Raw genomic sequence first — 12,003 nt, 5'->3', positions numbered from 1 at the left:
AATATGTTGAAAGAAAGTGCCCCCATAATTCACAGAACATACTGTAGATTTTCTGAAGGACTATTTCTTCAGTAAAAAGTAGTTCCACTGAAACCTGCTGATGGTGGGAGTCTGTTGATGACAAGAAACAATATTGTTTTGTACTTAGTTTGTAATGTGTTAAGAAATTCCCTTTAACTTAATGGGTATTGGATGAGGGCAGATGTCAAAACCAAAACTAGATGTCAGTGAGAAAATCTGTTTCTTGGTTGGCTGTAACTTTTGAAAGACAACATGTTCACTTACTAAAGATGAATTTATAAGCAATACTGTAATTTACACTTGTGTCTGGGCAGTCATTGTCACGTCTCTATAGGCTGGTTCATCGTCCTGTCATTCTAAGAATGTCATGTCAAATATCAAGTAGTCCAACCAAGTTACTGCACACGTGTATGCCCACGCACAAAAAAATCCACCCACACACAGCCCAAGTTCTGAGTGCAATCTCGGCTAAGAGGCTGCTATACAACTCATAGAAAATGTCCATGTTGTCATTAAGTGAATTAGTCACGCAGTACATATGAGTTATAGATGTAGTGAAGAGAAGGTTCAGATAGAGAGCCATTAGAGAGGAAGAGGAGGAGGAGGAGAGGAGAGCTGAATAGAAGGTGATGAATGAAATGACTGAAGGCAAAGAGAAAGAGCGAAACAGTGACAGAGAAGTGGATTTTAAATTACATGGTGGCTCATGTCAGCAGCCATAATTAGTAGCTTGGTCAGGTGTGGTGAGCGGGACAGGATGCATGAAAAGAGGGACAAAACACCACAGAAACGAAGTACAGTCTTCTGTGAGGAACAGAAACAACTTGACACACACTTGTACAATATGAACTTTCCCAAAAATGGAGAAAGTGAATGAGAACAGTTAGACACAGATGAATGAAAGTAAGCCTGCAAGGTTGTTGTTCACTGTATGTCGCGTGTCAAGCACGTGGATGAGTCAGAAAATTCAGACAATTCTTAAGCAGGCTGGCGGCCTGCCAAGTCAAGCGTTGCCTTTGGAGGAAAGAAGGAAAATCAGGCTGGAGTTAAAAGCCAGCCTACAGATAAACTTACAGCATGACATAAGTATTCACATTTTCTGACAGCTGGACACAAGTCTCCTGAAAGCACAGGATAAAAACCTCCTGCTTGCACCAGAACACACATTCTCAACACTATTACATTCATTCATTTGTATTTGAAGTGATTCATGTTGCAGCTGCTTGCACTTCCTTACTGAGTTTTTGAACATGGAATTCATGTTTTCAGTACAAGTCAATATAAACAGAAACACAATAGGGCTTATTCTCTTGTGAGAATGCTTTCAGATGAATTGATTTAGATTAGAGTTAAGCAAAACACCTCTGGAAGAAATAGAATAAGAGGCCAGAAGGGGAGAATCAAAAGAAAAAAACAGGAAATACTCATCATCTATATTTTGCAATATATCATATGTACTCTCTGAGTGCCCTAATGTTTCATTTGTGTTTAAGCAAAAATATAGACCACACTAAAACAGTGCTAGTGTCAATTTTACCCAAAAGTGTAATCTATTCTGTTTATAAGTGACTAAAAGAATTCTTGATTATTTCCTTTTTGTGGTTGATTTAATGTTCCATGACTGTGTCAGTAAAGTAGGCTATTACTCACACAAAGTCAATGTCAAGAATTTTGCTCAATTTCAGACAATCTTATCTTCCTACCCCCTGAGGCTGTAGTAGGAGACATCTGTATCAGTTAGTTAAACAGGCAACTAACACATGGAGTGGCAGCTGTTGCAATGATGAAGATATTAAATTTCTTCATATTCAAGAAGTGTCACTTTACCAGCCATGTTTCAGTTATTTTGACCATCTAATTAAGACGAGCAAGAAGCAAGAGCAAGAAGTGTCTGACATTTATTCATTTTTGCTTCAAATTTGCCAGATTAGATTTATTACTGAAGTTCACAGCTAATTGCTAAACTTAGTTATTATGTTGGTGACTTTCTTGATGTCTATGTGATAATGTAAACATATATTATGTGCTACATTTAACCTTAAAGACATGAACATTGAATTGAGTTAACTGGTATCTTGAAAGGGAAAATAACAAACTTGTGTTTGAATTTCTTAATTTTACTTTACACTCTTCAAGCACCAAAATGACCTCATCTCCTCCCTGTTGTTGTACTTGACTTCCGAACACAATACAGGTATGCCTTCTTCTCACCCAAAGATGGAAGGGGAGACTGTCAGCAAATGAAGATGTATTTGTCTGATCCGGACATAGCTGTGTGACAGCCAGAGCACCCCCCTGGAGAAAGCCTCACGCCTAGGGGCAAGAGAGTCACACACACACACACACACACACACACACAAACACACACACACACAAGGAGGAGTCATGGGGCAAAGGGGGAGGAGGGTGAGAGAGCATGAGAGGAAAAGGGAGTGTTATCTCTCTCTCTCTCTCTTTCTCTCGCTCTCTCAAAAACACACCTTCCCTCCTCTCATGTAAGAAGCAAGAGAAAGAGTCACACAAGTGAGCAGTCAGTCACACACAGGTACACAGGATACTGAGGTTGGCTGAGAGACCGTGAGAGAAAGAGAGAGAGAGCACAAGAGAGAGGACAAGAGACGGAGAACAGCCACTGGTTGCTCATAGACACTCAAGCATTCAAAGAGGGCACGGACAGCCTGCCTTATGTGTGGCTCCTCTCAAGGCTTCACAGTAAGTGACCAACATCCTTCTCAAATCATACTTATTGGTATTAAAACAGGATTAAATTTGTGTTAATTATTCTAGATTATTTACCAACTACAAAGGAGGAGGATTTCTTTTTCATTTATTGACTCAATCACTAATTTCTTTTGTGCATTGCAACACTGTCCCGTGAAATGTAATGTCAAGCAAAGGTACAGAGTGCTTTCTTGAGTCGGCATGTTACATGTTGTCCTGCTCATGACAGCTGTGCTTCTTTGACTAATGTCTCGATTTTCAGAATTTATTTTCTGCTGTGTCACTAGGTTCAATAGTTTCAGGGTGAGCTGTCACACTTGTGACAGTCATTCCGAGTCAGCTGTGGTGACACACTTCAGAGAAAAATAGCATGAAATCTCATCTCGTTGCACTTTTATTTGCATCTCTTTGTTTCTTCACGAGAACAAGCTGACATAGGTTTAGTGTCATATTTTTATTATTGCAGCATAAGTGTTGCTATTGCATATATAAACTGCATATCCAATTCTGTGTAACTTTTGAAGAATTTCTGATGATTTAAAACAGATTTCTAAAGGGCATCAAAAGACAAATTAAAGTTTTCCATTTAGGTTATCCAACTAAAGATTTTTTATACAAAATTGTGCACAATTTGGGGATTTTATGCCTTACTCTCCCCAGTTTACAATTATGTTTTGTCTTCCTTCAGTAGGCAACACAAGCTACTGAACTCTCCAACCACAGACTTATCTGCCATTATCTAACAGGCAAACTGATTAGCCTAAAAATGAAGTTCTCAGAGGGCATATCTAAGCATTGTCTTTTAATCACAACTTCTTGTATCTTCTCTCTTACTCTTTGCTATTTGACTGTTTTATCCCATCAGACAGGACATTCTGGGGGTGGTATTTTGGGCTGATTTGAACAACAATCCTCCTGAAAAAAGGAGGGGGGGGGGGGGGACAGTAAGAAACAGACAGACAGAAAGAAAGAGAAAGGGGGTTTAGACTTGGCTGTATCCCAAGTCTCAGTCCAGCTCAGAGGAAGTCTGGTCGATTCACTGGAAGTGCTGGTTTCCTTGTGAAAGTGGTCCTGCTCTGAGGCTGACGTGCACAGGAACCTCCCTTATAGCCCAGGGGTTGTGGTTTGGATAGTCACAGGATGTATGGGACAGTGGGGGCAATGGGGCAGCTAGCACGAGGGCTCCACTTTGAAGTTTGTTTGTCCGGTAGTAGCAGATGATGGGAAAGTTAGATTCTCTGCCGTTTACCAGCCTACCTTGTCGCTGCCTCTTTTGTGTCACACCTCACACGGTGGAATCTAATTTTAGCCCCATTCAAAACTTGACTTCCCTTGATACAGCTGTTGTTTGTGGTGTCTCTGTGTTTTTCCCTGTTGAATAGAGCAATGAGAGGAAAAGTTGAAAGGAAAATAGGGAAAAGGCATCTTTGGCTGACAATTAGATGTGAGTTTGAATCTTCCAACATATACAATGAGATTTCCCAACTTTGTATCTTTCCATCTCTCCTGTAGGCCTCCTCCTCTCAGTGCAGCACAGCCATGTTAACCTCAGAAGGGTCACCACAAAGCACAGGGGTCATAATAGCAGCGATGGCAGACACACAGGATGTAGACATGACATCATGGAGGGAGACGGACTATGAGGAGAAGTGCACTTACATCGTGAAGGACCAACCTCTGGAGGAAGAGTCCGAAAACCGCAGCAGGACACGGGCCGAGAGATCCTTACCCAGAAACCTGGCTCTGAAACGCCACCTGAACTCAGCAGAGGTACACATCAAAGCACACTTCCTTGTCATGTCTATATTTGTTCATCAAAGGAAGACTTGCTGCTAGCCTCTTTTAAAGAACAAGGAAAATGTTGCAGAAAGATAATAAAATCCCAACCTCTATCTATTTATCAATAAGCGGTATCTAAGTTGTTTATGTTTTGTATGTCACCTCCTTGCGTCACTCCAACATCCTTCCATCCACTCATCCATCTTCAGACGGGAAGTACTTGACATGTTGTTGTCTAATTCCAGCCTTTCCTCTGTGCTATGTATGTGTTGAAGCAAAGACAGAGACAATAGCCAAGCCCCCTCACATACAGCCTGAGGTCTCTATGATTAGTAGCTACCTCAGATTCCTAAACCATTTTAATTATAAACTCAATTATACCATAAAGTAGAGAAGCCACTGGAATCCACCTTATGGATCATCCAGATTAAGTGTGTGGCAGTTAAAATGTAATTTGCATGTGAATGTAGGGGTGGTTTATGTTTAACTAAATGGAGGAGAGTTTTTAGATCACAGATAAAATGGCAGAAAGTCTTCAAATGCATCATAAAAGAACAACCTGGTGGACTATTGATGAAAAGGAAACATTAGGTTTCCTTTTTAAACACTCCATACAAGATTAGGGTTGACTCTCAAAGAAGGTAGTCAGATGAGATCAGAGGAAGCAGCCGTGCCGTCTGCAGCAAAATACCTGTGCTACCACATTGACCTTCTAATAAAGTCTGTCTGGAGTCTGGTTGACACCAAAGAGCAGGATAAGTTACAGTAATCTGTGACGCAAGGGCATCTTTAATGGAGCCCTCAGACAAAGCCACGTAAAACTAGCTGGATAAACTGGAGATAAACTGTATGGCTAAGCATGTAGCTGTTAATCCTGCTACAGACACTATATGCCAGCATTGCACGAGATGAAAAAGAGAATACATTACCATTGCTTTAGGGGATTTGAACATTTAGCTCAAGGTGCAGTTGACTAGTTGGTGTGTAACAGTGACACCTTATCCTCTCTTCCTCACCCTGGAGGCTTGAGACAGGGGGGTGAGTTTCACACCTGGAGGTAACAGAACAAGAGTAGTGGTGAAATTTTAATATGGTAGAGAAACTAAAGATAAGCTGGGTGATTGGCTTATGAAATATTCAGCATGTGAATTGAGGAGAACATTCAGTCACAGCTTCACAAAATTCTCATTTTCTCTAGGGCACATTTCTTGTGCCAGCCGCTACATAATAAGTACTAATTGCTTGATTGCTTATTTCCTTTTTCTGGAAACAGTCATTCTCAGGGAGGGGACAATTTTTTCAACAAATTGACCTGATCCTTTTGGTTAGTCACCAAGAAACAAGCAGGGGGGTTGGTGAGTCAGATAAGGAGGACTGTATTCCCAAGAATCTCATCCCTCTAATTATGTTTTTCAGCTCAGTGCATCCGGCTGCTTGCCCAGGCCTCCAATTTGTAAGCCACCCCACTGTTTGATGATACCATGTCCTCCTTTTTGAACAGGTGCTTGGGGTGACCAGTAAGGAGTTGATTCCAAAGGGGACACGTTTTGGGCCTCTGGTGGGAGAAAGCTACACCAATGAAACACTGTTAAAAGATGCCAACAGAAAGTACTTTTGGAGGGTAAGTAAGATCCATGTGAATGTATGGATATGTGTGTTTGAGCGCCAAGTTTAAATGTATGTGTGTTTCAACACTCTTCACATCCTGTATCTCCATCTGTGGCTATTGCATGGCACGAGTTAGCAGTTGTGGTCAATGTCTGACATCCTGTGAAAGTATGACATTTTCTGTCAGTGCTTTGGTATGTTTAAATGACACTGCATTTGATGGGTTTAAATGTGCATGCACTGACTATATGGGTTTGCCAGTTGTGTATCGGGCTGTCTGAGGTCACACACACACAGCTGTTTGGTTTCAGTGACGCAGCGGTTCTCCTCTCTCGCCGCTTCTCTCGGCAGTGGTATCACTGCCAGTAAATACACCATACATATGGCTGCGCGTCTCCAGACTCACAAACTCTCACACTGACTAAGCAGGGAAGTGGGTTTGAGCCTGAGAACTGCTATGTTACAAATCAGCAGCATTCGACCATCTTTCATTACACACACACGCGGCTGTGTAATTCAGTCAGCAACCTTGAAATCATGTAACCCCAACCAGAACTTGCAACAGCCATAACACAGACAATCTGTTAACATTAGAGCCATGACTCACGCGACAGCACGATTCAAAGAGCAGACAGCATAAAGAAGAGTTTTATAGACCGAAAGGGAGGGAGAAATAACACTCTGACTTAACTGAATTTAAATTGTGTTTGAAAAGGTCAGCAGTCATTCAGAGGCATAGTTATGATTCCACCACAAAGGCATTAGGTGAGAGGAGAAGTGGGCGAGATAGTATAACCAGTACTACAATCCAGTCATAAAGTGAAATTCTTCTTTGGTGTAGCTTTCGAAACTCAAGATGAAACTCAAGATGACTTGCTCCCTATCTCAGCTGAAAGCACATACAGTATTTACCATAAAAGCATCAGGAAATCTGTGCTGTCATACTTTCAGGTTCAGAGTATGTCATGATGCCGATTTGTCATCATCTTTTGAATTCCTTCTCTTGTCTTGATATCTTTCTGATTCTCTCGCACTGCAGGTCTTCTTGGAGGGGCACTTACACCATATCCTGGATGGTTTGAATGAGGAGAGGAGCAATTGGATGCGTTATGTCAACCCAGCCCGTGGTGTGGAGGAGCAGAACCTGGTTGCATGCCAGAGCGGTTTGAACATCTATTTCTACACCATCAAGCCTCTTCAGCCTGGCCAGGAGCTTCTGGTGTGGTACTGCCCTGAATTTGCCAAGCGCTGTAACTACCCCCCACCGGGCCAACTGAATATTGACTGTATTGGTAAGTAGCAATATTCATTTAGAAAGGACTGAGTATCACTGAACGCTTAACAGGAACCGTTCCTCTGCCCACGCTTTGAGACATATCTGGTGTGTATTGTCATCGTGGAGTAAGGCTCCCAGTCAAAGCGCTTGACAACTGACACACTCTTTCTGTGGGTGTTTAAGAAGTTACTCAGTCACGCCCATGGCCCTTTGTTAAAGCAGGACACAAAGGACAAAAGTAGGGTCCTGAAAGCAGAGAGGACCCATCTCCAGGTGTAGCCATAGCCCTTGGGTAAGATGAGACCAATTTCAGGACTTTAGGCGATGTTTCAGTTTCCCTTTTTTAACTCCACATAGAAACACAGCTGGCAGTTCATTCACACACAAAGAATTTGGCTTTCATTCACAAACACAAAAGCAGAGGGTCTGCATACACACACCAAAATACTAATTTACAAGCACACTCATACACACAGAGGAGTGTTGGGCTGCCTGAGGTGCTGACAGCATTCTGGCATGAATCCCCTTATTTATTTGGCTCTTGAGGAGGAAGAGAGGTAGGAAGCGCTCCAGTGACTACTTGAACTTCCTGACAAGGTGACCCGCTGACAGATTGATATCTCACTGAGTGTCGGCTGTTTGTTTGCTGAGAGCTAGCCTCTCAAGAGAGGGGGGAGGGTAACACAGGAGAGGACACAGTAGATAAGGGTTACTGTGTGAATGTGTGTGTTAATTGTGCACAAAAGTAGGTGAAATGTGCAAAGACACACTTCTGTATTTTGTCTTCCGCTGTTTGTCAGCTTGTGTTCTTTTTTAATAAGTCAGCAAAGCAGAATGTCTCCTTATGACTTCCTGGGAATTAAATGGACAAATATGGGCAAATATGTTCAGCTATTATTGTTAAATTACAGTAAGTGTTCTGACGAGTATAATTTTCCATTCCATCGAGCATCTTCCAAGATTATCTGTGTCTGGTTGAGGCTGAAAGAACCAAGTTAAAAAATAGTCTTTGCTTCCTGTCCTGCTTTTGGTGTAAAATACTCAACAAATGACTTACTGTACCCACTAACTCCTGCCCTCCATCTCTATCTCTATCCTGATCAGATGTCTATTGTTTCACTTCTGGTGTCCACTTTCATGGAGTGCCCAGGCATGTCTGTGAGACAGTCTTGAAATACACGGGTGGACACACCTAGTACACATGCACATACCACATGCACATATCTTATCATCATCAAAGCATACAGGTTGGACTATTGTGGGTACTTGAAAGTAAATATGCGTCGAATCACGTCAAAGACATGGGTGTATGTGTCACTGAGTTGAATCATGCTGTATGTCTAAAAATTATTTCTGATGTCATTTCTCTGTTGTTTATTTGTTCCACAGAGCAGAGTCAAGCTCGGGAGAAGACAACAGGGAAACGAGGACACAGTGTCTCTGAAATTCTCCAAGATGAGCCCTCGAAATCCTTGACTACATGCCCCAGACGTCCAGGCAGCCCTTTGTCTCAGAACAACCTATCAGTTTTTCCTCTCTGTCCCCGCGTTGTCTACCCAGTCAAGCCCCACACAGAAGCTGCCCATGGCCACAGATATGCTCCTCTGCCATCTCTGCCATCCTGTGGCCCTCCAGCTACCAAAAGGCCAGCTTTAAGTAGTCCTGCCTCCTCTAGTTCGCGCTTCAGCTTTCAGCACAGTCAAAGCCCTGTTATAGCCAAACCTTATCAAGAGCCCTCTGTGCCTGATTGTGTTTATCCTGCTCTGAGGCACAATCCCTATCTCATGCCTCACTACTCACTTGGCCTTAACAGCATTCTACCTCATCCATTCCCATTCTATGCTGATCGACTGAAACCTCGCTTGACACTCTCATCCCATTTTCTGCCATTTGATGGCTATGCACACCTCGTCCACCCTCTGGCCAATGGACATAAAGACTTTTCACTTGCACTATCAGATACAAAACAAGACCTCATTGTTTCACCAACCAGTGAGCACAAAGACAACAAGAACCTCATGACCAAAAGGACAAACTACCTCAGGAGCCCCTCAGAAGACCTCAGAGATTTCAAACACTCTCCTCCCAGCAATGTCCACGCAGACTTCCCTATACCTTCTACATCCAGTGCCTCATCCATGGTGACCTCACTCTGCGGAGCACTGCCCTCTCTTGCACCTGGAGGATGCTCACCACCGCTGGGCACAGCTGCCTCTTCAGACCATCTCCCTTCAAAACCCACCCCTGCCACACAGAGCAATAATGTGGATGCAATAGACCTCAGGAAGACCAAACACGGAGGGCATATCATTGGCTACAAGACCTTGTCTTACCCCCTCACCAGGCAGAATGGAAAGATCCGGTATGAGTGCAACGTCTGCGGAAAAGTCTTTGGGCAGCTGTCCAACCTCAAGGTTAGTTCTTTTTAATATATTTGTTAAGCATAATGGGAAACACACCAGCTAAACACAATGGCTTGCATAACACTGAGCGTGGCTGAACAAAATTAGACTTGACCAGCCACCAGGGTTTCTTGAGTTTGACAGAGTAATGTAATGCTGTCCTCAGGTCCATCTGCGGGTGCACAGTGGAGAGCGTCCCTTCAGGTGTCAAACCTGCAACAAGAACTTCACTCAACTGGCCCACCTGCAGAAACACTACCTGGTTCACACAGGAGAAAAGCCTCATGAATGCAAGGTTTGGCTACATCCTTTCTAGCTTTCTTGAACGTTGAATGAGAAAATTGACACCATGTTTCCATGGTAAATATGTAGCTGGAGCTATCACCTTAGCATAAAGAATGGAAACAAGGGGAAACAGCTAGCCTGGCTCTCTCCAAAGGTCACGAAATCCACCAACCAGCATCTTTAAGATAACTAACTAACAGGTTTTTACTCATAGAACAAAATAGATATAACTAGTGCTTTGATGTCCATATACCACCCTCAAAATTGGTATTTGACACTGCAGTATCAAGACTGGAAGCAGTAATTGATCAAATTCATAAACACTATTTTACTTGGTTTTGTTTTGACCCAGGTGTGCCATAAGCGATTCAGCAGCACTAGTAACTTGAAGACCCACCAGCGGCTACACTCGGGTGAGAGGCCTTACCAGTGCAAGCTCTGCCCAGCCCGGTTTACTCAGTTCGTCCACCTGAAGCTCCACAAACGCCTCCACACTGGGGAGCAACCTCACCGGTGTCCTCGCTGCCCCTGTGCCTATCTCCACTACTGCAGCCTCCAGGTGCATCTCCAAGGCTTCTGCCCTCTCTCCCCCTCAGTGTCCCACAGACACTCACCAGAGGAGCTACACAGAGTCAACTCTGAGATCGAGAGGTTTGACATGAGCGAGGCGGCAGAGCAACTTGAGGCCATGGCTGTGGAGGCTGAGATGGACAAGGGGAATGTTATTGATCTAATAAAGAAGATGGAGACTCACACCAGAGGGGACACCGAGCTAAGCATCTACAAATCAGTAAAGGAGTGTTTTGCTGTTCAGCTACATCATAGCCCTCTACCTCTGCATCATACCAGCATCAAACTGGAGTCAGGTTGCATGTCAGAGTCCTAAGACAGCCTTGCTAATCCAGCCATATAATCCTTACAGGTCAACTCAGCAGCTGTCTGTTACTGTCCTATTTGAAGTAAAGCCTTATCTCAATCATGGATTGCCTAGTCTATACTCTACAGAGACTGTAGTGTGTGAAGAATCAAGACTCTACCAGCATGGCCTGGGACAAATGACTTGATTGATTTATTGTATACATTTTTGTTAATTTATTACATTTCTATTATTAATCTAAAATTAATACAACCAGAGATTTGTGAAATGTTCTGCTACTTGCTTTGTATATCTGAAATGTCTTTATGGAACAACAACTAAACATGATTACACATTGAAACTGTTTGCCTTTATTTGCGGTTGCACAGTGCAAGAATGAGTGTTTCACTTTGTTTGTATCTATGACTGTCTCCTAATTAAAGCAACAATTACTGTACAGGCATGACTATGTAGTGTAACTGAGCTACACACACTTAAATGATAACACAGAGGAAACCATAGTTGTTTGTGTGCAGCTTGTACTACACATATTGTGTGAAGGTGTAATGGGCTGATGTGGGGCGTTGGTGACGTAGAGAAACATCCTGTTATGAGTCTTGGGATACTCACCACCAGTAATTGTCAACTGTCAACCCTGCAAAATTACAAAACAAACCAAAAACACTGATGATAAAATGATCTTAACTATCAATAAGATCATGCTGTTAATTTCGAGTTTCAGTATTAATCAGGTGACAGACAATTTGCCTCCAACATGTCTGTACAGTTTTCTCAGAGACATTAAAACAAGGATATTACTATTTCCAAGTAGGATGTGTTTTAACTAAAAAAAACACACACTAATTCTAAAATATATTAAAAATATGCTGCACAGATTTAATAGATAAAACATCACAACAATAGTGTGAGTAAAGGATTTGCACACTGCGTGACTTCTATCCCTGAAGTTTCTGTGCATTGTGATCCTCATATTACCAACTTAAAAGGGTGTCAGGTGGCTTTAGTGTTCAAAGTGGCCATCTAGCCTAATGATG

At 42.6% G+C, this 12,003-nt stretch overlaps 1 protein-coding gene across 1 annotated transcript; it reads left to right on the top strand.

The window, feature by feature from the left end:
* The first annotated feature begins 2,608 nt into the window (after window positions 1-2,608).
* On the top strand, window positions 2,609-10,978 carry prdm1c (PR domain containing 1c, with ZNF domain). Its single transcript, XM_053336956.1, has 7 exons — window positions 2,609-2,733; window positions 4,255-4,512; window positions 6,023-6,142; window positions 7,169-7,421; window positions 8,795-9,819; window positions 9,974-10,102; window positions 10,445-10,978. Exons 1-7 carry the CDS (start codon window positions 2,707-2,709, stop codon window positions 10,976-10,978), a joined length of 2,346 nt encoding a protein of 781 aa, XP_053192931.1. The 5' UTR covers window positions 2,609-2,706.
* Window positions 10,979-12,003: the final 1,025 nt, after the last annotated feature.

The sequence above is a fragment of the Scomber japonicus genome, chromosome 17, assembly GCF_027409825.1.
Source record: "Scomber japonicus isolate fScoJap1 chromosome 17, fScoJap1.pri, whole genome shotgun sequence".
NCBI classification, from domain to species: Eukaryota; Metazoa; Chordata; class Actinopteri; order Scombriformes; family Scombridae; genus Scomber; species Scomber japonicus.
This window is presented reverse-complemented; position numbering and strand designations above follow the sequence as displayed.

Coding starts and splice junctions, on each gene's coding strand:
- prdm1c (XM_053336956.1), top strand. CDS start 2,707: ATGTGTGGCTCCTCTCAAGGCTTCACA. Junction 4,513..6,022: donor GCCACCTGAACTCAGCAGAG/GTACACATCAAA, acceptor CTTTTTGAACAG/GTGCTTGGGGTGACCAGTAA. Junction 9,820..9,973: donor GGCAGCTGTCCAACCTCAAG/GTTAGTTCTTTT, acceptor TGCTGTCCTCAG/GTCCATCTGCGGGTGCACAG.